The sequence below is a fragment of the Wallemia mellicola genome (genome assembly GCF_000263375.1).
Source record: "Wallemia mellicola CBS 633.66 unplaced genomic scaffold WALSEscaffold_4, whole genome shotgun sequence".
Classification (NCBI taxonomy): domain Eukaryota; kingdom Fungi; phylum Basidiomycota; class Wallemiomycetes; order Wallemiales; family Wallemiaceae; genus Wallemia; species Wallemia mellicola.
The window spans coordinates 231719-259371 of NW_006531961.1; the positions used below are offsets into that span (position 1 = coordinate 231719).

The 27653-nt window shown below is 40.8% G+C and overlaps 17 protein-coding genes and 2 non-coding genes across 19 annotated transcripts; 8 read left to right on the top strand and 11 right to left on the bottom strand.

Moving 5' to 3' along the window:
• The first annotated feature begins 2 nt into the window (after positions 1-2).
• Positions 3-2049, top strand: WALSEDRAFT_59684 (Rho GTPase activation protein). The gene is made up of 4 exons (XM_006956904.1): positions 3-124; positions 171-409; positions 461-1969; positions 2012-2049. The coding sequence occupies exons 1-3, from the start codon at positions 37-39 to the stop codon at positions 1295-1297; spliced, it is 1164 nt and encodes a 387-aa protein (XP_006956966.1). The 5' UTR covers positions 3-36; the 3' UTR covers positions 1298-1969; positions 2012-2049.
• WALSEDRAFT_59685 (hypothetical protein) lies at positions 171-3706 on the bottom strand. Its single transcript, XM_006956905.1, has 6 exons — positions 3476-3706; positions 3403-3433; positions 2013-3357; positions 1332-1970; positions 459-1283; positions 171-406 (listed from the first exon to the last, which is right to left on the bottom strand). Exons 1-3 carry the CDS (start codon positions 3553-3555, stop codon positions 2092-2094), a joined length of 1377 nt encoding a protein of 458 aa, XP_006956967.1. The 5' UTR covers positions 3556-3706; the 3' UTR covers positions 171-406; positions 459-1283; positions 1332-1970; positions 2013-2091.
• Positions 1371-2054, bottom strand: WALSEDRAFT_62940 (hypothetical protein; the record flags this gene model as incomplete). The annotated part of the gene is made up of 2 exons (XM_006956906.1): positions 1371-1970; positions 2013-2054. 2 exons carry the CDS (start codon positions 2052-2054, stop codon positions 1371-1373), a joined length of 642 nt encoding a protein of 213 aa, XP_006956968.1.
• On the top strand, positions 3360-4485 carry WALSEDRAFT_36179 (hypothetical protein; the record flags this gene model as incomplete). Its single annotated transcript, XM_006956907.1, has 3 exons — positions 3360-3888; positions 3934-4142; positions 4187-4485. The coding sequence occupies exons 1-3, from the start codon at positions 3572-3574 to the stop codon at positions 4483-4485; spliced, it is 825 nt and encodes a 274-aa protein (XP_006956969.1). The 5' UTR covers positions 3360-3571.
• A 21-nt stretch (positions 4486-4506) lies between these two features.
• WALSEDRAFT_31605 (hypothetical protein) lies at positions 4507-6389 on the top strand. Its single transcript, XM_006956908.1, has 5 exons — positions 4507-4591; positions 4639-4699; positions 4747-5144; positions 5192-5954; positions 6001-6389. The coding sequence occupies exons 1-4, from the start codon at positions 4521-4523 to the stop codon at positions 5736-5738; spliced, it is 1077 nt and encodes a 358-aa protein (XP_006956970.1). The 5' UTR covers positions 4507-4520; the 3' UTR covers positions 5739-5954; positions 6001-6389.
• Positions 5790-6399, bottom strand: WALSEDRAFT_62944 (hypothetical protein; the record flags this gene model as incomplete). The annotated part of the gene is made up of 2 exons (XM_006956909.1): positions 5790-5954; positions 6001-6399. 2 exons carry the CDS (start codon positions 6397-6399, stop codon positions 5790-5792), a joined length of 564 nt encoding a protein of 187 aa, XP_006956971.1.
• A 161-nt stretch (positions 6400-6560) lies between these two features.
• Positions 6561-6659, bottom strand: WALSEDRAFT_t23. Its single transcript has one exon. It is a non-coding gene; the product is annotated as a tRNA-Val (tRNA).
• Positions 6660-6669: 10 nt separating this feature from the next.
• Positions 6670-6754, bottom strand: WALSEDRAFT_t22. The gene has a single exon. It is a non-coding gene; the product is annotated as a tRNA-His (tRNA).
• Positions 6755-7346: 592 nt separating this feature from the next.
• On the bottom strand, positions 7347-8241 carry WALSEDRAFT_59687 (hypothetical protein). The gene has a single exon (XM_006956910.1). The coding sequence runs from the start codon at positions 7778-7780 to the stop codon at positions 7592-7594; it is 189 nt and encodes a 62-aa protein (XP_006956972.1). The 5' UTR covers positions 7781-8241; the 3' UTR covers positions 7347-7591.
• Positions 8242-8608: 367 nt separating this feature from the next.
• Positions 8609-9091, top strand: WALSEDRAFT_56602 (hypothetical protein; the record flags this gene model as incomplete). The annotated part of the gene is made up of 3 exons (XM_006956911.1): positions 8609-8743; positions 8787-8946; positions 8993-9091. The coding sequence occupies 3 exons, from the start codon at positions 8609-8611 to the stop codon at positions 9028-9030; spliced, it is 333 nt and encodes a 110-aa protein (XP_006956973.1). The 3' UTR covers positions 9031-9091.
• A 1877-nt stretch (positions 9092-10968) lies between these two features.
• WALSEDRAFT_50458 (hypothetical protein) lies at positions 10969-12443 on the bottom strand (the record flags this gene model as incomplete). Its single annotated transcript, XM_006956912.1, has 4 exons — positions 10969-11422; positions 11471-11940; positions 11984-12269; positions 12316-12443. 4 exons carry the CDS (start codon positions 12441-12443, stop codon positions 10969-10971), a joined length of 1338 nt encoding a protein of 445 aa, XP_006956974.1.
• Positions 12316-13547, top strand: WALSEDRAFT_56603 (hypothetical protein). Its single transcript, XM_006956913.1, has 3 exons — positions 12316-13092; positions 13136-13249; positions 13294-13547. Exons 1-3 carry the CDS (start codon positions 12636-12638, stop codon positions 13404-13406), a joined length of 684 nt encoding a protein of 227 aa, XP_006956975.1. The 5' UTR covers positions 12316-12635; the 3' UTR covers positions 13407-13547.
• WALSEDRAFT_59688 (hypothetical protein) lies at positions 13035-15316 on the bottom strand. The gene is made up of 7 exons (XM_006956914.1): positions 15141-15316; positions 14965-15098; positions 14454-14920; positions 13943-14408; positions 13294-13890; positions 13136-13249; positions 13035-13092 (listed from the first exon to the last, which is right to left on the bottom strand). The coding sequence occupies exons 1-5, from the start codon at positions 15298-15300 to the stop codon at positions 13480-13482; spliced, it is 1638 nt and encodes a 545-aa protein (XP_006956976.1). The 5' UTR covers positions 15301-15316; the 3' UTR covers positions 13035-13092; positions 13136-13249; positions 13294-13479.
• A 102-nt stretch (positions 15317-15418) lies between these two features.
• Positions 15419-16573, bottom strand: WALSEDRAFT_6282 (hypothetical protein; the record flags this gene model as incomplete). Its single annotated transcript, XM_006956776.1, has 2 exons — positions 15419-16453; positions 16499-16573. Coding segments are annotated over 2 exons (1110 nt in total), but the record flags the coding sequence as incomplete, so codon positions are not given.
• A 699-nt stretch (positions 16574-17272) lies between these two features.
• On the top strand, positions 17273-19446 carry WALSEDRAFT_31612 (putative heat shock protein sks2). The gene is made up of 3 exons (XM_006956915.1): positions 17273-17294; positions 17339-17399; positions 17589-19446. Coding segments are annotated over exons 1-3 (1863 nt in total). The 5' UTR covers positions 17273-17292; the 3' UTR covers positions 19389-19446.
• Positions 19447-19518: 72 nt separating this feature from the next.
• On the top strand, positions 19519-22767 carry trk2 (TrkH-domain-containing protein). Its single transcript, XM_006956916.1, has 3 exons — positions 19519-19949; positions 19995-22296; positions 22341-22767. The coding sequence occupies exons 1-3, from the start codon at positions 19588-19590 to the stop codon at positions 22722-22724; spliced, it is 3048 nt and encodes a 1015-aa protein (XP_006956978.1). The 5' UTR covers positions 19519-19587; the 3' UTR covers positions 22725-22767.
• A 102-nt stretch (positions 22768-22869) lies between these two features.
• WALSEDRAFT_31614 (hypothetical protein) lies at positions 22870-24618 on the bottom strand. Its single transcript, XM_006956917.1, has 3 exons — positions 23954-24618; positions 23879-23908; positions 22870-23829 (listed from the first exon to the last, which is right to left on the bottom strand). Exons 1-3 carry the CDS (start codon positions 24039-24041, stop codon positions 23075-23077), a joined length of 873 nt encoding a protein of 290 aa, XP_006956979.1. The 5' UTR covers positions 24042-24618; the 3' UTR covers positions 22870-23074.
• Positions 24619-24766: 148 nt separating this feature from the next.
• WALSEDRAFT_59694 (ribonuclease III) lies at positions 24767-26498 on the bottom strand. The gene is made up of 3 exons (XM_006956918.1): positions 26445-26498; positions 25635-26400; positions 24767-25588 (listed from the first exon to the last, which is right to left on the bottom strand). Exons 2-3 carry the CDS (start codon positions 26166-26168, stop codon positions 24839-24841), a joined length of 1284 nt encoding a protein of 427 aa, XP_006956980.1. The 5' UTR covers positions 26169-26400; positions 26445-26498; the 3' UTR covers positions 24767-24838.
• Positions 26499-27248: 750 nt separating this feature from the next.
• WALSEDRAFT_62954 (hypothetical protein) lies at positions 27249-27646 on the top strand (the record flags this gene model as incomplete). Its single annotated transcript, XM_006956919.1, has 1 exon — positions 27249-27646. A coding segment is annotated over one exon (398 nt), but the record flags the coding sequence as incomplete, so codon positions are not given.
• Positions 27647-27653: the final 7 nt, after the last annotated feature.

A 27653-nucleotide genomic window follows, 5' to 3' on the forward strand; every position in this document is an offset into this window, starting at 1 on the left:
TCGATCAAAACACCACGAGCTACGAACGAGAAACCAATGAACAGTGGCGAAGGAGAGGATGTAAAAGCAATAAAAGCTAGTCTAAGATCCTGGTGGAAGAGTTTCGCTAAAAAGAAGACGGACTGTAAGTTAAATTACTCGGAGTAATTGTTCTGATTGGGTTTTTATAGCACAAGTACCCATATTTGGTATACCTTTACGTGAATCCTTGAGGAATGCCCACGTACAAATTTCTACAGCCGCGCTTGACAGCGACGATCACTTCGTATGCGGCTTCGTGCCCGTAGTCGTAGCCAAATGCGGCTTACATCTGAAGGAGACTGCGACCGAAATTGAGGGGACATTCAGAATTTCAGGCAGCGCTAAGCGTATGAAAGAGCTGCAAACTATTTTTGAATCACCACCAAAGGTAAATAAACTCCACTGCGTATAGGAGAATGAACTGACAGTTGAAAACCAGTTTGGTAAAAACCTCGAATGGAAAAAGTACGCTTTCAATAGTCACGACGTCGCTAGCGTCCTTAGGAGATACTTAACCTTAATGCCGGAACCCGTAATACCGCATGAATTCTACGAACAATTCAGAAACATTTTGAAGCAGAATGATAATGATGCTGATACGATATCTAAATTTCAATCACTCATTGTTCAATTACCAGGTGCCAATCAGTGTCTTTTGCTTTATGTTCTCGATCTTTTAGCAGTTTTTGATAGAAAATCTGATCATAACAAAATGAATGCTTTCAATTTGGCGGTTATTTTCCAGCCCGGGATTTTATCACACCCTTCACATGCTCAACAACCAGATGAACTGAAGGAGAGTCAGGAAACACTCGAATTCTTGATAAAGCACCAAGATCACTTTCTCTTTGCATTGACATCCAAAACGCAACAAGATCAATCATCAAGTAAACACCAGAATAAGGTACTCAATTCACCTATTTCCTCGAAAGGTGAAATTTTAATAACTCCGACTGACTCAGATGATGAGGATAATAATGGCTGGGAAGTAAAGAAATCCTCCAGTCTTACGCGATCAAAGACCTCCTATGCTAAATCTAAATCACCCAATAATCGTAAAGTTGCAGTCGATATGAGTAATACTTTACATCAACAAGATGTCAACATGGCAAGGAATAGTAATGCAGGCGATATTTTTGCTATAAATAAAGGTGCTAATATATCTAGGAGAGCTACCACTCCATCAAGAAGGCTAGGAAGCAATGTACCAGATAGCATGGCTAAAAGGTTTAGAGCAGGTGAAAGCTTATCACAACCTCTAGCTGGTACGAATTAGTTAGCATGTTTATATCTTCTCTACTCTAGTGTACTTTTATAATATGGCTTTGTTTTATATGTTTATGGTTGTTTTAGTCGCTATCTATTTCGATGACGTCGTTGGAGGTTCTCTGAACTTCCGCATTCCTCGGTTTAGCTGGAGATTGAACAGTCTCTGGCTTTATTCCTAAACGTTTATCTAATATATTGTCAATTATTTTTTCTCTGTTGTTTTCTAACTCTTCAACGCGACCACCTTTAAAAGCTAGTGACTGGGGCGTGAGTAGCAGCGTGCCGTGGAGGACTTGTACATTCTTGACTATCACCTTAGACCCTATAGCCGTTGTTGATATTGATAGATTTGGTATAGGCGCGTACTCGAACGCGTTGACTGACATTCTACCATCGCTTAGAACAAGTTTTATAGTATGTTTTTGCTCCTTATTATTTTTTAGACTGAGGGAAGATATACCAACATCTGTAATAGACTGTACTTGTAATAGAATTCCTTTGCTTGGTGTAGGGAATATACACTTGTTATGCAACTCTAATATGTTAGACGGTAAACCACCGGTTGTAGAATCTGCTAAATCTGAGTTTATGAATTGCAGCTGCGTTTGTTTCAGCAACTCCTGGTTGTTCGTTATACCCATATCTGATCGCAGATAATCTATACAGCTATCGAGCCATTCCTAGTTCATATTAAATCGATAATCAATTTAAAAGGTACTAACGTCATCTATACTATTGTTTTTATACAAATGCTTTATTTCCATGATCTATGATGGATGATCGCTTTCAAGGTGTTTACAACTAATCAAATTCGTTGTTACGTATCTCGAATAACATTGGTAAATACTTTATAGCTTCTTCTGGTGAAGTCCGTATGAACATTCCTTGAAGACTGGCCATACTGACACTGTAACCACCGTTGAAACCCTCCTGTAATTTGTCTGTGAATGATGTTCTTTCCTCATCCTTAGCGTCTGGATAGAAACGCGTGAAAAGTTCGTCGGCTTGCTCTATATTGGCGTCGCCGAGCAATTCAATTAGGTCAACTCTTCCAGGTCTAATCAGCGCTTTGTCTAATTTTGACAAATGATTTGTCGTCATGAAGATAATTCTTTCTTCACCAGAAGCAACACCATCTAAGGCATTCAGTAATCCTGAGAATGTCACCGCTGATTGGTATCCGTCTGCGCCAGTCTGTACACGCTTGTTGAATGCGGCGTCTATATCTTCCAAGAGGATAATGGACCTCTCTGGAGCATTAACTAAAAGATGATTGAGTCTGTCATCCGTTAATCCCTTCTCTGAGAGATTCAAAAGGCAGATGTTATACTTGAAGTGTCCAGCTAGTGCATATATGAAAGAGGACTTTCCAGAACCTGGTGGACCATGAAGAAGATATCCTCTTCTATACGGTATACCTCTCTCTGCGTACCACTGTCCTCTGTTTTGGAACTTATCTATGTCCTCAGTTACGCGAGACTTAACAGATTTATCAAGAACGACGCTACTAAGTTCACGACGTCTGCGCGGCTTACCGAATGGCTTCCATTCAATAGACCAGGACGTGTAGACTATTGTTTTCCCTTGAGCCTCTTGCTCGGCGAGTTTGCGAGATTCATCGAGGAGATCAGCGAAGAGATTACTATCTTTGCGTAATGTAGTAAGTGTAACTGTCTCCCATGGTGTACCCGACGTTAAATCCATCATTTTACCATCACGTTCTCTCTTTACTTGCATCCACGCGCCTTTGTATCTGAAGTAATGGGTTCCAGGTCCTGGAACTAAGCTGAAAGTGACATTATTTTGATCTCTATGCTTTTTCTCTGATGTTTCGACACTCAATTGATGGGAATATAACTTCAATGGAGCGTCTATCCTTGGTTGTTTGTTAGGTAAGGATGTTATTGTCGCTGTATCGCGCTTTCCCTTCGCCGATAGCCATTCTAAGAACCACAAATATGCTGGATCCTTTGAGGGTATTTCCAAACTAATCAAGAGTCTTCTCTGTGCAGCCCCCGCACCGAATGTGACACCACGACGTAATCCAGCCAATACGGCACCAACACCCTGGGATTTTTAGTATAAATCATATGTAAGTAAGGTTTAACCAACCATTAAACCAAATCCAGCTGAGAAGTAAGGACTGGGAATGAGATTATATAGCAGATAAGCTAACTATACTCACTTGTTATCCATAGCATTTTGGAGGAAATCTGGCAAATAATTCGTTACCTCCTTAGGTAAAGCTGGCTTCCCCTCTGACATTTCTTGCTATCAGACGATGGCTATCAAGAAGAAGAAGACGCCGATAACGAAATCTAAGAAAACAGCCTCAAAGTCGATATCTTCAAAGAAAACAAAGGAAATCATCAACAACTTCCATCAATTGTTAAAAAGACGTAAAACAACAACTAATGAAGTTGAAATAAAGGATATTGATAGAGCAATTGACGAGTTAGGCGGTATGGAGGCATATCAACACGCTTCTACTATAGGACAGTCTACACCTAGAGGCGGAGATTCTTCTCATTACTTTGTCAAATGGCTTGCAGAACTTGGCGTAAAGAAGAGCTATGTAGCTGATAAAGAGAAGATGTCGTGGGTACTTCTAATAGAATGCTATACGTAGCTCACATGCTCCAGTTTGCTAGAAATTGGCGCACTCCTACCAGATAACTACCACAGCGAGAGGAGCTGGATAGAAACTGAACTTATAGATTTAAAATCAAACCATCCATCAATTAAAGAACAGGATTTTCTACAGAGACCTCTACCAAGCAAGCCAGACGACGAGAAGGACGCGATATCTTCGTCATTGGTGCTTAATTTCGTTCCAACGCCCCAGGAGAGAGGTAATTTATTTCACGTATGGTATATAATACTAACATTAGATTAGGACAGTTCTTATACCGCCTCAACAGCGTTCTCAAGATGAATGGCTGGCTCTTTATGGTCTTACCAGCTCCTTGTGTAGTGAATTCGCGGTATTTGACACGTAATCACTTCATCTCGATCCTAGAAACACTCGGGTTCAAGTTAGTAAAGGAGAAGATCGGTGACCTACAGAAGGGTTCACGTATCGCTTACTGGCTACTCCAGAAAACTAGCAAACCTAACAAACCCCCTATAGAACTTACCAAGAAGACTGTACTAGTAGATGGCCCAAAGCTTAACAACTTTTGTATTCTGATTTGACGATTCGCTTATCTGTAGCTTGCATTAGAACAACCATGACTGCATTAGCTGGAGATCCTGGAGATCAGGCTATAAAGCCTGGACAGGACAGAAACAACTTTTACTGGTGTGTTATACTCCCCGCATATCCATATTCTAATTGAGAATGCGCAGGCTGACAGAGGAAGAACCACATCGTTCACGATGCAGGGCAATTATGAAGGCACATCCTGATGTATGTATATCGGCTACATTAAATTCGTTATATCTGACACTCTTTAGGTTAAGAAACTATTTGGACCGGATCCTAGAACAGCATTAGTTGTGTTATCTGTCGTAGCGATACAACTAGTCACTGCAACATCCATCATCAACTTTGGATGGCATCCTCTCAGTTGGAAATTTCTATTAACAGCCTATGTTATCGGTGGTACAGCTAATCAGAATCTGTTCCTTGCGATACACGAAATAACGCACAACTTGGTATTCAAAAGCCGCACTGCTAATAAAGCACTTGCTATGGCTGCAAACTTACCAGTTGGAATACCTTTCGCAGGTACTTTCAAAGTATACCACCACGAACATCATCGTTATCTCGGAGAAGACGGAGTAGATACAGACCTCCCAACCAATTTTGAGCTATTGTTCCTAAGGAATGTATTAGGAAAGCTTTTCTTTGCGTATGTTGCTGTTTCATTACTTTGACTTGATTTCTCACAATACACAGCACCTTTCAGATCCTTTTCTACGCGATAAGACCAGGATTGGTGAATCCAAAACCACCAACGCCTTTCGTTCTTCTCAACGCTGCTGTGCAGGTTGCCTTCAACGCAATCATGTATAAAGCATACGGTGGTGGTATATTTGCGTACTCAGTTATGAGCACGTTCTTCGCAGGATCTCTTCACCCCTGTGCAGCGCATTTTATTGCAGAGCATTACATGTTCGACGGTAGCGGTCAAGAGACGTACTCATATTATGGTTTTCTCAATTGGTTATGCTATAATGTCGGATATCACAACGAACATCACGATTTCCCGGCAGTCGCTTGGCTAAATTTACCTAAAGTTAGAGATTTAGCTCCAGAGTTCTACAATCATCTTCAATACCATCAGAGTTGGCCACTTGTGACTTTCAGATTTATTTTCGAGAGAGAGGTCGGGTTGTTTTCAAGAGCTAAACGTGATTCACATACAACCAAACCAAATGTAAGCGCCGCTAGAGAGAGCGCGATCTTACCAGGCGAAGGACGCAGCTTGGAGGGTGCGGATTAGACAATTGCTTCTCTTAGTCAATTCTTTTGCATAAAATACATTGTAATATATCTAGACTTGTCTATCGTTATTTGGTTCATCGTAAAACTGTTGTGCAAATTCTCTTGCATCTTCTGGTATATCGTCCTCTTCGTTATCTCCCTTGTGTATGCTCTCGTAGAGCGTCTTAAAATGCGTCCGTATCAGTCCATTCAGTTTAGTACGAGTGTCTTCTATCTAAATTCTGTTAAAGTTTGCTTGATAAACGATGTTAGCAACTCACATTACTCAAATTGAATTGGTTAATGAGGTAATACCCACTGACACCAGCGAGAGTTCCAACTATAGCGGTAGCAATACCAAGTGACTTTGCAGCATCTCCATATGTGAAATGCCCACCAGTATCTTCTTTCAACACACCCCCGCTGTTATCAAGCGTTGGATGACTCCTAAGCGAACTAGGCATAGGCGCTGGCTTTTTCTCGATATGATAATTACTTCTAAAATCTATAAGTGCCTGCCTTGCTTTGTTCCGTGCTCTCATCGACCTGTATATCGTTGCACCCATACTTGCTGAAACGCATACAAAAGCCAACACCGATACTCCAGCTATAGAAGCTTTTGATAACCCTTTAGATTGTGTAGCTGTGTCATCCTTTTTCTTTGCGTCAGTACTCGTCATTTGAGTGTAAGTTAACAAGAAGAGAACATAGACGACATTGCAAGTACATAAATCTTTCAAAAATGAGATAGAATGTTTTTAATGCCTAAACCCATTCTACATTACGTTGTACAAAAATTAACAAAAGGAGAATACTACTGCAGCGCAAGAAGTTCAAAAATAGCTCCTGGGCGGATTCGAACCACCGATCATCTGTGAACAGATATTACTCAAATTGTAATATTGTAAGACAGATACTATAACCACTAAGCCACAGAAGCGAACCGTACCTGTGGATGCCAGGAGTCGAACCTGGGGCTATTCGGATTCGATGCGAGTCCACAACGAATAATGTATACCGCTACACCACATCCACTCATGCTGAGACACTGCACCTACATCAATAAAATTTGATGTTTTTTACTTAACGCAAAATTGCCAAAAAGAACCAGCAGTGTCGTTTAAAACAGCAATTTCATTACTGTAATCCATTTTGGGGTCTCAACATACATGATCAACGAAGAATGAGACGTGGACGTATTTCGCAGACACAAGAGACATAACTATGGATCAGGGTTGCGATCAGAGACAAGTCGCGGATCACTCAACTCACGATCATATACCGCTAGACAAGAGAGCGGACAACCGGGACTGCTTAATGAGTAAAAAGAACAAAAATAGTGAGACACTGGAAAATATAGATGGGAGAAAGTATTTTACACTAAAAACCATCTAATATTGATCGCTATTCATTTTTAGTAACAATACAAGGCTAAACAGACGACAAGAAATATGCGGACAGTGAATATGCGGACAATGAAGGCCGTATAAGGAGATACATCTCGTACACAAGCATCGTCTCAAATGATCATTCTATAACGTATTCATACTTTTTTATTTAATTTTTTATTTTTAAGAAAAGTTTCTACAAAGTCTTGTGTACTAGCTGTCGTATCTATTCCTAAAATGGAGCTAAATCAGTGTAGAAAAGAAATATTGGTAGCATTGGTTTCTACTCTAGTTTTATATACTATAACTTTAGTTTACAGTATAATATTATCAGGATCTTCCGTGGAAATATATCAAACTTTGCCCTACTGGGTTGTCATTCTCTTACTATCTTACCACTTCTAATTGCGGGTCCGCGACATGGAAGTTTTGTCAGTAGTACCAAATACATTACATCTGCCAGGCAGGACGTATTGGTGTATGCTCAAGGAATGACGTCCGCCCAGCTCATAAGCGTTTCATTATCAAAAAAGCTATCTATCTTTACGAGCGGTGATACTTCAGGATACGCTTCGGCTATGAACTGTGCAGCAAGGGGGCGATCACTTCTTGTTCGGCTATTGCGTTGTTCAGCCTTCTTGATAGCGACGCTTGTGGATTCTCTCCTGGACATTTAGGAGTTCTTCAAGAAATGTGTAACAATATGTAAAGTCGAGCTTGTTTCGGGTATTAATTTTTTACCCGAAGACTGCAGCGTCCATGTATCATGGTGGCAGGACTTCTTAAATCGTGTTGGTTTACTGAAGAGGACAATAAGTTAAAATATGGTGCTGGATGGTTTAACCGGACACATCTTTATGATTTTGAATATATACTTGTCAGAATACCGATGTAGAGTTGAACATACAGTATCAATTATTTGCCATTCACGAACGTAGTTATCAATCAGAAATAATGATGTCCAGAGAAGGAACGAAAGAGTAAAACAATGAGACAATGAAATGTAGGTAATGGAAGCAACATTTGTAATATAACCATCAAGAGAATAAATTCATTTTTAGATTGACAACTCAGCCAACGAAGCCTCTGATTAATTTAGCGCACCAAACAAGTGCTCATAAAATAGGAAACATTGATAAGCACACTTTAGCTCTTGTATTGTCCAAATAATATATGGCGACTTCATTAGCGTCAAAAAGATTTAAGCTTGTAGTTCTATTCTTTAGTTTAGCTCTGATAGTATCGTTGTTTTAAGACTTATGAGACTGATTAGAAGTACAAATAATCAAGTTGTGATAGAATGGGCTATACGGAGAAGTGTGAAAGTTCCCATTACATAAACGTTTATTTTAGGTAGATCTCTCAGACTTTCTTATCATTGGGCGTTGCTGTTTGTTGACTATCTGCGCTTAGTCACATTTGATTACACAAATGAATGTACAGCCCGCAAGGATATAAAATGGGTGATAATTCCTCTCTTTCCTACGTATCAAACATCAATATGATTTCTGTAAAGCTTCTCATTCTTGCATTCATTGCTATTATCGCCAAAGTTTCAAGTCTCACCATCAACACTCCTAACGGCCCTAAAGCATGCGAAAAGCTTTCCATTACTTTCGATGGAGGCTCTGCACCAGTAAGTTAATAGATTGTACAGTAATAATCCTCATGCAACGCAGTACTCGATTCAAGTCACCGACGGTATCCCAGCGACAGTTCCTAAAGTTGTCGATGAGATCAAAGATGTTCAATCCAGCCCACTTGATTATGTGATAACCAGTAAGGAGGAAAAAATTGGTCTCGTCCTCCACTCAGCTGATGGCGAAGTTGCATACAGTGGTGAGTAGGAAATCAAACGCGATGTTAGTAAGCCAATACACGACAGGCAACGTCGACATGGCAAAGGGCGATGCAGGGTGCTAGACCATCATTGCGAGAATGGTCCTACTCATTGTAGTTAGTCTTCATGCATCCTTTTCGGACTGATCTTCCTGTGAGACATCTAGTTAAACCTGACGACGTATTATGATCAGGTATTCTCTGCGAAAGAATATTTATAATTACTGTGTCTAAAACCCAAACCCAGAGATGCTCTCTCTTGAGGATGTTTGAGGATTATCTCACTCCTGAAGTACCTTTACCACTAAAGATCCGAACAATATATCGAGATCCGCGAATTCCATGTATGCGCACTTTAATAACAATTACAGTTACTAACAGGTTATTCGCTAGACATGCTTTCCATTGATAAGATATTAAAGATCTTTGACGAGGTCAGTTCAGTGTATTTGGGCAGTCATGTTTTTAAACATTAATTGTATATTTCAAAGTAATACTACAGGACTGAAACAGCGAAAAACCTACTTGGATTTTGACCATGTGTGTATTGATATCTCTCAATGACATTCCTTCTTTATTGTAAAGCTAGATTCCGGTATTTCACTCCGAATTAATTGTGCCCTTACTATATGAGCGTATACCATTCACTCCTTGTATCATAAACAAAAACAAGAGCGTCGACATTAGTGTAAGATATCGACAACAGTGTGATCCTGTGTTCTCTTATGCGGGACATGAGCTGTAAGAATTCATCGTATGGTTCACCCTCATCTGAAACTAATGTGACTTGATATCTGGATTGAACTTCAGGTGGAAATATGCAAGTATTATATACTGTCAATGGCATACCGTTATTCACTTTTTATAGACAAGTTCAGCGCCTGCTTATATAGATTGAAGCTTTGTGCACTTGTAATGTGTAATGCAAACACGCACCGACCAATATAAAGTTCTTTTCCAGATTTTTTCTAAAAACAAAATCATTTTATTAGGTGACAATTACAACAGAGGGAAAAGTATGCGAGACGAATCAAGATTGGTCAATCTATTCAATCTATTGTTGATATTCTGGTGAATCACAACAATGGCTTTGTTGAGGTAAGGAACGTGTAGCAAAGTATAGGATCATAGGTTATTGTATTCCCGATGTGTTGAAGGTTTCACTAAGTCATGATTATACACTTTTTGTTAGGTTGTTGTTAAATAATCAAAATTCACACTGGTGCAGAAAAATTATGTATATCCAACATGAAGTTACGTCTAATATACCATAGCTAGCTACCGTCCCTCTAGATGGCCCTATGACGTGAAAATTCCAATATAGTGACACGTATCGTCAAGGCTTTAAGCCAGCGACGCAATTATAACCTAAGAAAATTTGCATACCTGAAACACACCAATCTATGGCGTTTATAGAATATGACATATTCGGTATGAATACAGACGTACTACTATGATAGACGCATTCCAGCATTCTGTGTAGTTTAAGCAGTTACGTAATCGCGATGTTAGCTTTCATCCATGTCGAATTCGGCTTTTTTGTCTATAAATCTTAACATCGGTAAAGCGTTTTGAGAGTATGCAAAAATACTGCTTTACGCTGCAAAATGTGCTTTTGACGCTACAATTTGAACAAAAAAGGTGTTCTGGATGTGATTTGCTATGAATGTATAGTTGAACAAGCACAGCTTTCGGGCTTAAAAGCCAAGTCTATCCTTTTCTATTCAATACATAAACTCCATCCTTTTATAGGTTACGCCTAATTCAGCATAACGCATGTTGCTCGTCATTGGGATAAGCGAACGAAGCGGATGGGGAGAGTAGCTAAAAAAAATACTATGAAACATTCAATCAGAATCGTACATATATCTGTTCGTCAGTTAAATGAAGAACCGAGCAGCAGAGCGTCACATACAAGGGCATACAGTTCGATATTATATAAAAAAATCCAACCCAGTTTATAAGCTGAGAATCAAGACATTAAATGTGCATGAAAGAGTTGAACAGTTACATAAGATTACCCTACTCACAATCGTAAACGACCTGATCATTAGCCCAACTTTCTTCAAAACCTGGTCTTTCATAACTCCATGCGCTACCGCTCTTGAACGCGTTGATATGCTGGTGAGCGACTCTGCTCCATATACTGCCATCAAGGCTAACAGAGGAAACTTCAGGTGGAACGTCTTCGCTATACTTGCTATCGTGGAAAGCAAGAGTACGAATAGCCTTTAAGACATGCTCATCATCCTGCTTGAGACCATCATCTACAATACCTAGCCAAATATTCGTTTCGTCTTCAGGAATTTCCCTCTTCTTGATAACCTCAGCGTCGAGAGATGGCCTGCCGCGCGAAACATAGACAGTCAAGATAACTCTAAAGTAAGCTGACAGGAGGAGCCTCTTATTGATTGCGGAAGGCGTGTAGTGAAGTATAAAGGGAATAAAATGTGACGAGTTGAGGATATGAACTAGGCTAGTTGTCTGTCAGACAATCCCTCCATTGTTAGTTACACAAACTCACATGAACTCCGGCTTGAACTTTTTGCCTGCCTTATATCCACCAGATGCATACATGAGCATAGCAGTGTATGCTAGTTCCCTGCAGAGCTCGTCCTGGCGCTTGGGTATATCACTAGCAGGGAGATCGAAATGAGAGGCTTCTTCGAGAAGCATTCCACCAGCTGACTTGACCGTCGCAGATACAGGGAAATCGTGGTTTAACGTAGGCGTGTCTGGACTATTTGCCGAATATTTTTCATCCTTGAGAACATCAAAGTAGACTTGTAGAGAAGACTTGCGCTGAGCGTTCTCTTTTTCAGGATTTGACCATAAATCTTGTGGTAGAACAGCGGAGAAGTCTGATGGATGTGTCGCTGTCCATGCCAATGCCTGAGCTAGAACCTCACGTTTGTTATCGACGTGTTCGAATTCAAGCGCATAGCCAAGATGTATAATAGGATGTATCAAGCCACTGAAAAACCTAGAAAGCATCTGGATGCCATCAGAACAAACAATATGGGGAGCTGATACCTACATCTACACCAACTTCATTAGCTATGCGACTATATATGTATTTATCCAACAATGATGCTGTATCCTTTGTTTTGTCTACTTCCTCCCTGAAATAGTTCAAGTAGGTTGGATAGTTGTCTCGCTTCCCGAGCAACTGCTTGTCATTCCAATTAGATTGGTTGATCGGTGTACCCTTTTCAACTGGTCTAAGGGGCTGCTGGTAGCTCGCTAATGCGTCTGCGATTCGCTGTATAGTCTTTGGTTGTGCACCAAGAGAGTATGCGGCGTATACACCATGTATAAAGTGGCTGAAAGAGGTCATTACTACGAGCTTTAGTTGGCGTCATAACCTACTTATGGAATCCCTTCCTGTTAAAATACGCATCACGTTCTGCAAAATCGTGATCTGTGAGTGAACGAACGAGCTTCGTGCTATTTGAAGAAATACCGAGCCACAGGCTTGAGCGTATGAGATTATTCATATCAGATTAGACGGTGGTATAGAAGAAGAAGAGAAAGAGAGAGGGTGTAATTCTGTCTAAGCCATTGTCGACGTCATATGATTAGAAATTATTTGCTGACTAAAGCACTTTTATAAGGAATTTCTATTATTTCTAGACTTAAATAACTATAGTAGAGCCTATCTTGTATCCTCTTCCAATATAACGTCCATCATGCTACTCGGAAACAACAACCCATTTAGCACGCTGGTAGAACAGGAACAGCAGGCCCGTGAGAGGGAGCAGCAAGAGCAGCGAAGGCGAGAAGAAGAAGAGAGACAGTCTATAAGTCAAGCCTTACAGAATACCCCGATGGAAAGCAGCAACAGTAGCCAATCCAACACTTATATACCACCACCACCACTACCAAATAGACCAAAATCTCCCCCACAACCGCCCAGACCCGCAGAATCGTCTACGGCGAGTTTCGAACAGCGATATGAAGAGGAAGAACCCCCACCATATGAAGAAGTCCTTAGCGATAGAGTTCTCGAGCAGGGTCCACGTCGTCCATTCACCACAGCACCACAGGTTCAGCCTCAGCAAATTCCTCAGACGCCGATACATACCCGACCAAATGGCTATCCGAGCTCTGGTATGCAACAGACGCAGAGCTATTCATACAACCCAAGTGCGTTTTAATTGTATCACCAGCCTTTCTAATGTCACTGCAGGTTACTCTCATTATCCGAACCGCATGCCGGTCAGAGGTCCGCCAATTAATGGCATCATAAGCACAGGTAGACCACCTCCAGGTGCTGTTGTCTTCCAAGCAGGTGATCCGAGAAGTGAGTGTCTCATATTCTGTAAAATTCTGCTCATTTATCATCAGTCGGTGGTACATTCTGCTATAAATGCGATGGCACGGGTAAAAGAACAGACTGGTTGTTTGGTATAACTGAGAATTGCTACAAATGTGGCGGGATTGGTAGGAGATTCCATTAGATGATCGATGAATATAAAGCAAAAGAACTATATTACAATGTCGAATGTTCCAAGATTTGTATAAAATGTATCATTAGTTAACAGTCAACTTCTCTTTCAATGCTTTCCAAGTTGAGCCGCTGTCGTTGTACTTTTGTATGTGACTATTAATTAGCGTTCTTATGACGTTATAAACCAGAGGCGTTTCTTGGTGTTGTAATTGAATCAACTCTGTCCAGACGCAATACCTCGCGAATTGTCTTTTAGTTAATGCGTGCTGAATTTGCACTTGTGCCGATTCAATAATTGTATTTTGGGTGTGTATCTCATTCTCAAATTTCCTCCTCTGCTTCAAGTCACCCTCACGTTCGAGAGCTTGTGCCAATGTTTGTATTTTACGTTGTGAGCGCTCCATGTTCTTCTTAAGTTTCTCAACGGAATGTGGTGTTAATTTGTCATACCTCGACAAAAGCGAGAGGTAGGCGATGTACAGGTCTCGCACATACTAACGTGTCGTTAGTAAATACTGCTTACTTTTCAGAGAAACAATTACCCACCCTGGAGGCTTCCAATGCCTGCAGCGACATTTGCAATGTACGATCATACGCTACCGAAGCGTATTCTTCAAGGCCTGTCTTCGCAAGTGTGAGGTTGTCGCTCACAGTATCACCTTGGCCACGTCCCCAGGATTGACTGTCACTCTCTATAACAGTCCCCATGGTCATGCTCAACGTAATATAATCCCTGGCATCAGTCTCGTTACGCTTGAGGATACGCTCGAATTGTGCACACAACGTAGTCCAATTATCTATCAAGTTTGGTATTCTGACTTTCAATTTGTCAATCCTCTCATCGAGATCGACAGGTATGGACATCGCTTTGACGCGGTTGAGCATTTGAGATTCCTCCTCTAGCGCGACTTTAGTATTCTTGCGCCAGCTCTCGAGGCTTGGTGTTTCAAGAAATGTCAACACCAAACCGTCTGTTTTGAGAATAGGATGATTTAATATAAAATTCATATACCTGTGCTCATTTAGTTATTTAACTCGTGTATAAACGTATACATACCTCTGTAAACCTCTACGACGCGTCTCGAGGAAATTCGCATCAGTGCTCAGACTGTGTCCACTGACAGTCAATCTTTTAGGTGGGAGGTTCGGTATGTTTCTGAAAGGATATCTGACCAAAAGGCAGTCGTGTAGCCATACGAAATCAGAGAAACGCCTTGAGACATCACCTCTACTTGACTCGATGTTGTAGTTGTGGTGCGTGAACAAGAAGCCTTCCTTTTCACCCTCTAATCTTATAATGACGGTTTCTGTCATTTCTGCCTGAGTAGCGACTGTCCAGCTGTCGTCATTTTGAGATACACCTTCCGGCATGTCGACTATCTTCGGGTATGGAATCGGCGGTTTTGCCATCGTAACGACATCAATTATAAGCTCCTGTCCTTGCTGAGCATATGCAGCTAAAGCTAGAGCGAATTTGAACTCTGCTTTTTGCACAACCCTTCCTCTAACCGTTAAACCAAGTATCTTGAGTCTAATTAGTGATAATTGTAAGGTAAATGAAGACTTACTTTCTCTACACTACGTGCTGGTAACTCAGTTCTAAACAATAACTTCTGCAATGCCGCTATCGTCATGTCTGCGTCGGATCCAGATGTGTGAGCCATCCATTGTTGTTCGAATTCGTCCGCGAAGTTCTCATCAGCTGAACACGTCAGATAAACAAATATTCACTCCATGCACTTACGAACTAAACCGTCAAGATATGAGGAAGTTGTTGCCTGTGTGTTCGCGCTGTAGGTTGCCCAGGGCGACCATGGGTTGGAATTACTGTCATTAGCGGTCTCTAGAGGTCCTACTACAACCTCTGATGGCATCGTTTGCTTCGGTGATCCTAAATCCTCCATTTTCCTTCGACGTCACTTTTCAAAGTAAAAATGAAACAAATATAAATTATTAAAATAAATCTCTATAAATTATTTACTTTTTATTATTACGCTTTGATAAAGCCTTATCAGATAGTGGTTTCTTGGTCTTCTTCGCGTTCTTCGCTGGCTTCTTGTCTGTTGGCTTCTTACGTGTCTTCGTGAGCTTTACCTTATCATCTGTTTGCTTCTTTGATACAGCTTGTTGCTTTTTGGCTAATCTACGCGCTTGTCTGACTGCGTCTACAGCTTTCGTTTTCTTGCGCGCTTCTTTCGTCATGTCTGCGAGTTTGTCACCGAGATTTGGATCACCCTTGACGATCTTTCCTGGTTTTGCAGTTACACTCTTCTTAGCGTCCTTTTTATCCTTCTTTTCGGCTTCTTTGGCATCTTCTTGTGGCTTTTGCTTGCCTGATGCCTTGGATTTCGCAAATCTGAGTGTACGCTTGTTCAACCTTCTGCGTTCATCTGGGAGTAATAGAAGTTCTTCCACACAGTCGTTGTCTGCCAAATGAACATATCCAAAACCCTTGCCCAATTGTGTGTCTGGATCACGTACAATTCTTACGCCTCTCACCCATGATTTGGCTTTATCATCGGCGTCTTTGGATTTATATGTACCCTTCTCTTCGTTGAGAAGCTTCTCTATGAATTCACCCAGCTCGTTGTCTTTCTGGCCGAAGTCGAGTCTACCAACATAAAGAGTACGCTTGGCCATATCCTTGTCGATGTGCCATCTCGTACCTGTCTTATCGACGTTGAGAACTCTATCGACACGCAATATTCTGCCTTCGAATGTGCTTCCATTTGCAGCATCTACAACTTTCTGGGCTACTTCCGATGGTGGAATATCTTTGTCTTTGTTATTAAGCAATACAACGTCGTTCGATCTCCTATAACCGAATACGACGTAGGCGTTGACGGATGCAGCATCAGGGTGTAAGTCTTGCTTGATGAATGCAACTTTACGTTTCTGTTTTGGTGTCTGATAACGCTTATTGTCGGCGTTTGATTTTGCAGATGCGGAAGTTGGAACACTAAATGCGACAGATCTGAAGCGAATGCTGTCGTATTTTGCAGTTGGTGGTAAGTCTGAAATTTCCATCAAATGTCTGACGAGCTTTTTGCTAAGTGGCTGGATAAAGTTAGACAGGCATATGCAATAGAAAAGTGAACGTACTTTACTCTTGGCTGCTTCTGCAGGAATGTTACCAACGAAAACAGTCCTCTCGTTTTTCTGTTCTGCTGTTTCATTCTCTATCTGATAGACACGGGGAGCTGACTTTTTCTTCTTGTTGTCAACATCGTCTTCCCAGTTTTTGTCGTCGTCGCCTAAATCGTCAGCGTCTCTACCTATTTCCTGAGCGAATTCCTTGAGAGTTTCTTCATCGATGTCTTCCTCCTCGTTGTCGGGAACGGAAGATGGAATAGCAGGCTGTTCTACTGGTGTATCAGGCTGTTTATCGGCTTTTGATAGATTCTTTACTGCTTCTTTCGCCTTCTTTACTTGATCTTTGTGATTGACCTTGATAGATTTGAAGCTGGATGGACCAGCTGATGAACTGAATAAGCTGTCTAATTCACTGTCAAAGTTTCTAGATGCATTTAACAGCGCTTTTGGTTCTTCTGCCGTGGATTTACGTTTGTTGGCCATCGTAGTACGTTACTAAGAGATATGGATAGCAGTTTTTATCTGTAATTAAAGAGATTCAGTTGCTATATCTACTACCAGAGTCTATATAACGTTCGCTGCTATCTGTATCTCGATATCGCTACACCAGAGATGGACAGAGCGAGGGAGATATTAGGATAGAATAGAGTATTTGAATATATGCATTAGAATAAATAATTACAGATTTGCTGTTTTATAAAATTTATTTATATTGCGATTTCAGAATTTTTTATTCAAGAGATTCTTCGCATTTCAGTTGAGCTTCAGCTTTTTGGTCCACCACCAACTTTGGTTTAATCGAGATGTAAGTTTTGGCGGAGATCTACAACTCTTACTAATCCCTACAAGGTCTACTGAGCAGCAACCAACCCAGCCACAAACTGCTGTCCCAGCAATTGGTATCGATCTTGTGAGTATACACCGGCAAATGGGCGAAAGTAGCTTTTCTGTATATATTCGCAATAAGGCAGTTTTTTTAATTCGTCTACAACTTTTCATCTCTCAATTCCTCCATTTTGAAAGTTTTCCGATCTTCGCAGAAAAGCTACCTCTCTACGCCAGCACGAAAAATATTCCTTTTACTAATACCAGCTATTAGGGTACCACCTACTCTTGCTGTGGTGTCTGGCAAAACGACAGAGTTGAAATTATCGCCAACGACCAAGGAAACCGTACCACTCCTTCATACGTTGCTTTCAACGATGCCGAACGTCTCATTGGTGACGCTGCTAAGAACCAATCTGCTATGAACCCAAAGAACACCGTCTTCGACGTTAAGCGTTTGATCGGTCGTCGTACTGATGACGATGAAGTCAAGAAGGACTCAAAGGCATGGCCATTCGAAATCGTCGACAAGGAAGGTTCCCCAGTCGTCAAGGTTCAATTCAAGGGTGAAGAAAAGCAATTCTCCCCACAAGAAATCTCAGCTATGGTTCTCACCAAGATGAAGGAAATCGCTGAAGCTAAGCTCGACTCTGAAGTCACCAAGGCTGTCGTTACCGTCCCAGCTTACTTCAACGACTCACAACGTCTCGCTACCAAGGACGCTGGTGTCATCGCTGGTCTCGAAGTCCTCCGTATCATCAACGAGCCAACCGCTGCTGCTATCGCTTACGGTCTCGACTCAAAGTCTTCTGAAGAGAAGAACGTCTTGATTTTCGATTTGGGTGGTGGTACCTTCGATGTTTCCCTCCTTAACATCACTGGTGGTGTTTTCGCTGTCAAGGCTACTGCTGGTGACACTCACCTTGGTGGTGAAGATTTCGACAACACCCTCCTTGAACACTTCAAGGCTGAATTCCAACGTAAGAACAAGGTTGACATCACCGATGATGCTCGTGCTATGCGTCGTCTCCGTTCTGCTTGTGAACGTGCTAAGCGTACCCTCTCATCAGTCACCCAAACCACCGTCGAAGTTGACTCACTCTTCAACGGTATTGACTTCCAAGCAAACATCACCCGTGCTCGTTTCGAAGAAATCAACGCTGACAAGTTCAAGTCAACCATCGACCCAGTTGCTCGCGTTCTCAAGGACGCTAAGGTCTCAACTCAAAAGGTTGACGAAATCGTTCTCGTTGGTGGTTCAACCCGTATTCCAAAGGTCCAATCACTCGTTTCTGAATACTTCGGTGGTAAGCAATTGAACAAGTCCATCAACCCAGATGAGGCTGTTGCATACGGTGCTGCTGTTCAAGCTGCTGTCCTTACCGGTCACACCTCAGACAAGACTGCTGACCTCCTTCTCTTGGATGTTGCTCCACTCTCACTTGGTGTTGCTATGCAAGGTGATGTCTTCGGTGTTGTTGTTCCACGTAACACTCCAATCCCATGTAACAAGTCACGTACCTTCACCACCGTTGAAGACAACCAAACTCAAGTTACTTTCCCAGTCTACGAAGGTGAACGTACTCAATGCCGTGACAACAGACTCCTTGGTGAATTCGAACTTACCGGTATTCCACCAATGCCAAGAGGTCAAGCTGAACTTCACTGTACCTTCGAAGTTGATGCCAACGGTCTCTTGAAGGTCTCTGCTCAAGACAAGGCTTCAGGTAGAAAGGCTAACATCACCATCACCAACTCAGTTGGTAGACTCTCATCAACTGAGATCGACCAAATGATCAAGGATGCTGAACAATTCAAGCAATCTGACAAGGAATTCACCGCTAAGCACGAAGCTAAGTCAGAATTAGAAGCTCAAATCTCACAAGTTGAATCAACTATCACTTCACCAGAATTCGGTATGAAGTTGAAGAGAAACCAAAAGGCTGCAGTTGAAGCTGAACTCGCAAAGGCACTTGAGAAGCTCGAAATTGAAGAGAGCACAGCAGATGAACTCAGAAAGAGCCAATTGCTCATCAAGCGTGCTATGCAAAAAGCTATTGGAGGTGGTCGTTAAAATACGTAGTCCATATATAACTACCTATGTAAAATTTATTCATTTTTCCTCATTCTCTGCAATTTGTTTTGTGTAGATCTATTTTTATAATGAGTGACGTATAATCTTCTCTTGATAAATTCCATCGAGAGTTAATTAAGGAAAGAAAAATCTTTGACATTTTAAGAGGTCTTTAGGGACTACAGTGACTAGACTATAGATGAATAATTCGGGTAAAGATAACGATGAGCTGGCTTCTGATGGGACAGAGAAACCAAATCCGGTGAAAGTTAGAGACTGGCTTCACGATGCATGGAAGGGGTCTTTTAACTTTTATAGAATACACATGCTCGTTTTTACTATCGCACCACTCATCTTTGGTGCTATCATCTACGCTGGCGATACAAACCACGGTTTCGCATACATAGATACCTTGTTCGTCGCAACTTCTGCCTTCACTGTCACAGGTCTATCTACAATTGAGCTCAGTCATTTTAACGGATTTCAACAAGCTGTACTATTCTTTTGTATGTCAATTGGTTCAGTCTCGACCGTATCAATTGTTATGGTCATCATAAGAAGGTTCGTCGGTTTATATATCACTATCTTTTATTAACAATTTCTTAGATTCTACTTCAGAAAGCGGTTTGAACATGTTATTATGACAGAGAATAAGAGAAAAGCACAGCGAAGACCTTCGTGGTATGAAGTGGCAACCTCTTCAGCCAGAGAAACTGCATCAGGTATTAGATCCCGTTTTAGACAATCATCACAACGTCCTTCAGATCATTCTGAGCGTCCTTCAACTCCAAACAATATATCTCCATCATCGTCATCATCGTCATCTGAATTCAAGACACCTATCAAACCTGCAGGTGGAACCAAATTGAATAGGGTTGCAAGATCACTAGGTATTGGCACATCTGCACATCATGACCCTGATAGCATACCTCCAATCGGTGACAAGCAGAAGAAGAAACGAAGGTTCACACCATCAATGATTCGTCGTGTCGATGCACCAGCTCTGATTAATAGAATGGCACCTGGTGGTTGGATATCTGATAAGGCGTCTGCTAAATCCATGTCACCACCGCATTCACCAATGCAATCGCATCAAGACATCAAGAATCAATACAAGAATGCGGACAATGAACACGCACTCGACACAGACTCAGAATCTGAAGAAGAAGATGCTGAAAAGATGGCTGGACAGCAACAACAACAACAGCGGAAGAGATCTTCAGTTACCTTACAGGCTTCCGGAAGACCATCTAGGATTGGTAGAGGTGAATCATTCGGCTCTAGATCAATAGACAGGCCATCGCAAGATCCACAGCCTCAACCTATTATTGTAGATCATGGGAATTCTCAAGTTGATGAAGAGAAATTTCCACGTAGTGCCACCATTGGATTCCGTGAGCCTGATTTATCGATCAATCGACAAAGGACTGCAGGAACAAACCTTGATAGAAGTAACACCTATCAGTCGGGTAGATCAAGATCTATAGCACCATCAGGATATTTCCCTAGAACTACAACCAAGCCATATTCAACACGTGATAGGAATTTTGGTGGTTTTCCAGGCCCATTGACATTGATAACACGATTCGTCGATAAGATTTTCCCACAATTTAGATCTAGACTTGATAGATCTGTTACTATACCATACACCCACACGTATACTTCACAACCAGAGGGCACAATTGGTGGACTTGGTAGTCGGGGTAAGCACGCACCTTATATCACCTTCGACGCTATCGTTGGGCGTAATTCCGTCTTCAAGGACCTGACAGATGAGCAACTCGATGAACTAGGTGGTGCCGAATATCTTGCTTTGAAAATACTCACAGTTATTCTGATATTCTATTATTTCTTCTTCCAGTTAATTGGATTGACTATTATTGCACCTTATATCAATGAAATTCCAAGATTTAGAAATACGGTTGAAGAGGAGGCACCAAATTTGAATCCAGTATGGTATACTGCTTTCAATACAGTTAGTGCGTATAGTAATACTGGTATGAGTCTTGTTGATAGTTCGTTGCAAAAATTTCAAACGGCTTACGGAATGTACCTTCCTATATCATTCCTAATTTTGCTCGGCAACACATGTTTTCCAATAATGTTAAGGTTTATAATTTGGTTAGGTACGAAAGTAGTCAGAAAAGAATCTCAAGAATATAGGGGATTACATTTCTTGCTTGACCATCCGAGAAGAGCTTTTCTTTATCTTTTCCCATCTCACCAAACTTATTTCCTTTTATCAATGGTCGTCATCATGGTTGTCACTGATTGGGTTTGCTTCCTATTATTGGACATTGGTACACCATCTATAGAAGAAATACCACTTGGTACTCGATTTGCGTGTGGATTTATGCAAGCTACAGCAGTTAGAGCTGCAGGATTTAATATAGTTAATCTCGCAAATCTATCGCCATCAGTCCAATTACTCTATTTAATTATGATGTTCGTATCGGTCTATCCTATAGCTTTGTCAGTTAGAGGTACGAACGTATATGAAGAGATGAGTTTGGGAATTTACTCAAATGATGATCAAAGTTCTGAAGAACCAAACGAAGATAATGTAGACTCTACTGCTTCGCCATCGAGAGGTAAATTATGGGGTAGCTATTTTGGTTGGCACGTCAAAAAGCAACTATCGTTTGATATCTGGTGGTTAGCGTTCGTGTTATTCCTTCTCTGCATCATTGAAAGGGGCAAGATACTCGACGAAGAGAAGAGTTATTTTACAATCTTTAGTATACTCTTTGAAGTAGTCAGTGCATACGGTACTTGTGGTCTCAGTCTTGGTGTCAGTGATAAAAATTACTCATTATCAGGCGAGATGCGTACATTATCAAAATTGTTACTTATGGTTGTCATGATTCGTGGTCGTCATCGTGGATTACCAAACGCTATAGATAGAGCCGTAAGTGTTTACTTTATAAGAAGGTAATATATTAATATTTCCAGGTGCTCTTACCATCTGACCTTCGGGAAACTGATCAACAAATGGCAGATCAGCAATCGCAAGCTGAAGCTTTACGCAGAACTCGCTCAATGGCTACCAGTTTCTCAGCTGCTCGTAATAACACCTTCTATCGTGAACTTGAAAATAACTACCGTGGTCCCCCATTCCCAATGCCACAAAGCAACGAAGAAGACGACAAATTGGCTACTATAAATGAACAAACTCAACAACCAACACCTAGTCTATCACCTGAATCTACAAATGTTGGTTTACCAGCAGATTTATCACCTAAACACGAAAACAAACCTGATATTCCAGCTTTAAGTGAAGAACCAGAGGATAGATCACATTCACCATCACAATCACAGGCTAACAAGGATGATTAGCTTGTCTCTTTTCATATATTTTCTCATTGTTAACTCGCATCAGATATAGGAGCTTTGTTTTAATTTTATTGTTATTATCTGTAATTTGCATTATATATATACTTTTTACAATATTAGTACATTTTTTAATCCATTATTGTCCTTGTTCTGCTTGCTGCTCTTTAGGTTTTTCTGTACCGTCAGTGGAGAACTTCTTTGATTTTGGTAATTCACTTGGTACCTGCTCCTGGTCACCTCCGCCACCATTACGTACCCAAACTTTATGCTTTGGTGTATCATCTGATAATGGTCTATCCAGGACTGACGGAGTTGGCTTAGGTTGATTTCCAAATGTGACGCTCTATAGGGTGTTAGAATGTTAATAAAATTGACAACATACTTACCTTATTTGCAAATCCACCTCTGGCATTACCACGCTGAGAGAATCCACCTCTAGGGGCACCACCACGTCCTCTAAAGCCACCTCTAGCTGGACTACCTCTTGTGCTGACACCACCACCTAATCTCTGTGCAGCCTTCTCTTCTGCTTCCTTTTGCATCTTTTCAAATTGTTCTTGCATGACTTTCGCAGTCTGCATAGTCATGAAGTGTTGTTGAAGTAATTGTCTCTCGAAGTTCGTCCTATCTTGGAAATTATAAGCCTCGTATTGCTTCTTCATTTGTGGGTTAGATTCAAGGAAATTTGTCGTCAACTCTTTTGATAATTTATAAGTTGCTGGGTCTAATCGTGGATGACGTGTTTGATTGTTGTTTTCTTGCGGTCTACGCTTGTTTTGTCTATAGTTATTACCCTGATTAGCTTGGTTGTTACCAAAGATGAGATCGTCCAATGATGCATCAGCTGCAGAACGCTTGGTAGATGTCGAAGGAGCTGCCATTGGTTGGGAAGTCTCCACTTGCTGTGGCACTTCTGTCTGATCCGGCTGTTGGGATTCTGCTTGTACTGGTTGCTCAACTGGTGCAGGTTTTTCCTCTTTTGGCTGTTCTATCTCATTGACGGGTTTTTCAGTTGATTGCTCCTTATTAATTTCGTTGAATATCTGCTGAGTTATTGTGGCATTATAGCGATCACCGATTAAGTCACACATTTCTGATGTTACTTGTTCTAATCAATCGTTAGAATGCTTTATTATTTTATATAGGCCTTCACTCACCCGCGTTCTTTTGATTTGTGATCATTACGACTACATTAGAGTTAGAATTAGCTCGTTATAATAAACTAAACCTACCAATGTATTCAGAAATCAATTGTAAATCTTCATCGCCTAATTGATGTTCGATAAGCACCTTCTCTACGAATTTCTGCAAATCAGACATGATTGATTGTAAGGAAGGACTATTGAAAGTGTAGGGAAGTATAATTATTAGTGGATGATTTTATCATTATTCAATTAATATTCTTTACAATTACAACCATTCTCAGTTCAATTGTTAGTTGGAATTCTGATATATTCCTCCCTGGCCGAATTTAGATGTACGTTACAGTGTAACCGTATGGGTATTCATATATTAATGTACTTAACTGATTTGTAACCAATTCACACTCATATTTGTGGTAACAGTATTACTTGCATTAGTTTATATTCCACTAAGCTATTACTTGTAAACAATCTTATACTACCTGTATTAGTTTATAAATGCTGCTGTATCTTGATATTCCCTATAAATCACCATCGCTATTGGATGATAACCGCTTGCAGTAATGAAAGTGTTATCGTCCAATTATTATCATGTATTGGTAATTTATAGCGCATGTCACAAGCAAATATTCTCTACCTAGGTGTCTTAACCTCTATGAGTGGAACTCAAACATAATTGAATAGCTCAGCGTGATGTGTATGTCGCTATCTATTAATTCTATAAGTAGCTATATAGTCATACACTAATTATGAAGCCTTAGAAACCACTGAAACCAAAATAAACACAAGTATTCCGTTCTTTCTCTTTCGGATGAACGAACAAAGGAGAACTGGCGGTTGAACCCACATATAAAGAGAATGCAAAGAAACGTAGCAAGTTCATAAACACATTTACGGTTATTGGTAATGTTAATTTTATTAATATTTCAAAGTATTCTATACATGTGTATATAAATAAATAAAGTAATGCAGCATCTACTTTGTCTTTTGCTTTTTATTAGAGGTATCAGCAATTGAAGTAAGATTTCGCAATTTTTCCAGATTCGCGGTAAAGAGTTCACCAGTTTTAACATTCTTCGTGTAACCTTCAGGGACATAATTACCTGCAGCGTCAGGTATCTTGAGATGCTCAGCGATCATAGCAGCGATGATGAACTTCGCATTCTTTTTACTACTACCGCAAACATCAGCCACTTTATCTCCATCAACGAAAAGTTGTGCATTCCAATTAGCAACACCTTCTAGATTTCGATCAGCTTCATGAAAAGCCCATTCCATTTTGTTCTTATCAAAAACTTTGTTTATAGCTGTAGCCCAATGTCCCTGTACTTCTGTGCTATTTCTCTCTTCAAATTCCTTCCGGACCGCAGGGAGATGAATGAGGACGAATGGAGCAAGCAAATCTAGTAGCCATTGTCTACTAACTCCAGCTTCCCTATCACGATATACAGCACCGATGTATGCTTCCATTACATCTGCTTTGCATTTCGGTGAACGATGCATATCTTGATTCTTGTAGCTTGTTGACATTCTCAGTTTGGCTGGTAGGCCGTACATATCAGCAAAGTACGCTAGAATGTAAGTGTTTACGAGTTTGTTTCTAAGATGTACCATCCCTGCTGGTCTGAGTTGAGGATACGTAACAAAGATTGCCTCTGTTGTATGTACTTCTAAGACAGCATCACCAAGGAATTCAAGCCTTTCGTTATCGAATGACGCGTATTCCTTTTCGAGAATGTTAGAAAACTACATCAACAGATAAGTGACTCACATCTGGATCTTGCATAGCGTTTAATGGAGGATTCAGTGATCTGTGAGTGAGAACTTCAAACAGAGATTCGTCGGAAAGTGATGGTAAACACGGTGGAAATATTTCTGGGAGCTCAGGACAGCCCTCAATGTTTAATTCTTCAGGTATAGGAAGCCGTTGACCATAATCCAGACCGTACTTTGACATGGATCTACCTTCTACATACTGGGCTGACGATTGAAGAGACTGTATAAACTCACGTTTTGCAGGTTCCGAGTAACTTGATTGCCAATTAAGATTCTTGAGCGGTAAATTAGCATCTACTTCTCTCTTTCTCTTGCCATCACGTTCCGAATCTTTAGCTTTCTTTTTGAGCATCTCCTCGTGCCTCCTTTTGAAGTCTTCTTCGCGCTCTTTAGCTAAATTCTCTTCGATGTTTTCGATCTTGACGTATTTTTTGTACACATCAGGCTTGTCTAGTGCTTCAGATTTATGTGCTTGAGTTTTCTTGGAATTCATATCGATATCATGCGCTCTGTATGATGATTCAGGCATAACTTCGATAGAATCATCTTGTTCTTCCTGCTTCACATCATATCTCTCGTCAGTTGATGATAATCTACCCTCTGATTTCTCTTTAAGCTGACTCGTAGATGATCCATTATTAGATGGTGTTTGCTGTAAGTCTTTAAAATCGATAGCAGAAGTAATTCGTAGAGCTATAACGCTAGAAAGCCATTCTTTGAGTTGATTGAAGCCTTTTTCTTTGTATATGGCGCCAACGAAACTGGAATTTGTGTGAAAAGTAAACACAGGTAGCAGAATACTCACGCTAATAACACATTACTCTTGTCTTCGGTGGATGTAAGTGGTTTCAGTTCTGGTATCTTGAGGTTCTCGGAGACAATAGCAAGCTCTGATACGGAAGTCACTTTATTTGCTACAAGAGTAAGATCAGCTTGGGGATAATTTGAGATTATACTATCAAACTAAACTTATCGTTAGATTACATCTTCAGCGATAAAGCGGACTCACAACAAAAGATTGTAATAGCGACTTCCCAAGACTCATCAGACCTTGATTTGATTGAAGGCATTGTATGACGATAATTGGCGATAAAGGTGGTAACTCTGGAGCCGTCATTGACGACGATGTCTGTTGGTTGTACGAGTCGAAGAAATAATAATAATATAATAACTTCTTTAAACATACTAAAACTAAATATTAAAGCTTATACATTTAACGGTTATTTCAAGGAATGCAATATGAACAAAAATTATTGTTCAAAAAATTGGCAAAAAAAGTCTAACCCCTGACGGGAATTGCACCCGCGACCCTCTGCTGTCCCAACCGGAGGCAGATACGCTAACTTCTACGCCACAAGGGTGAGTTTCCATTGAACTATTTCATTCAAGTGAATAAATATTCTTTAAATAGTTACATTCCTCTTTATTGGAAAATCCAAAAATATCATTTTTAAAAATTTCATACGATTCCGGAATGCCTTGAAATGTAAGAGAACTGCTTATCTAGTTTTATTGTTATGGATGGAACTGATAAATCTAGGGCCACGTTTGGATTAATCCTTACAAACACGGCCGAGCTATCCGCACGCTAGAACTGCTACAGAACAGAATGCTCAGAAAGGCTCTAGGCGCTGTCCGTACCACTCCTATACACATGCTCCACTTCGACACCGCGGTGCTGACACCAACCGAGAGGTTACGCATGAAAGCCGAGGCTTACATGGTAAGAACGCTCACGAGATCTGGCGATCATCCCGCGCGTAACATCGTAACAAGTATTCTGCGTAAACCAAGGAAGAAGTTCACTTCTCCCCTGAACGCAATGGTGCGCAATACACCAATGCTTGAGGGTCTAAAGGAGATGGAAACTATAGTAGCCCATCCTTTCGTACCCTGGGTACCTGCAACACTAAGCTTTTCACGAGCAGAGGATAAAGACCAAGCAAAAGCACAGCACACGGAATTATGTAGACAATACCACAAGTCATGGCACTTCTATACAGATGGGTCATTG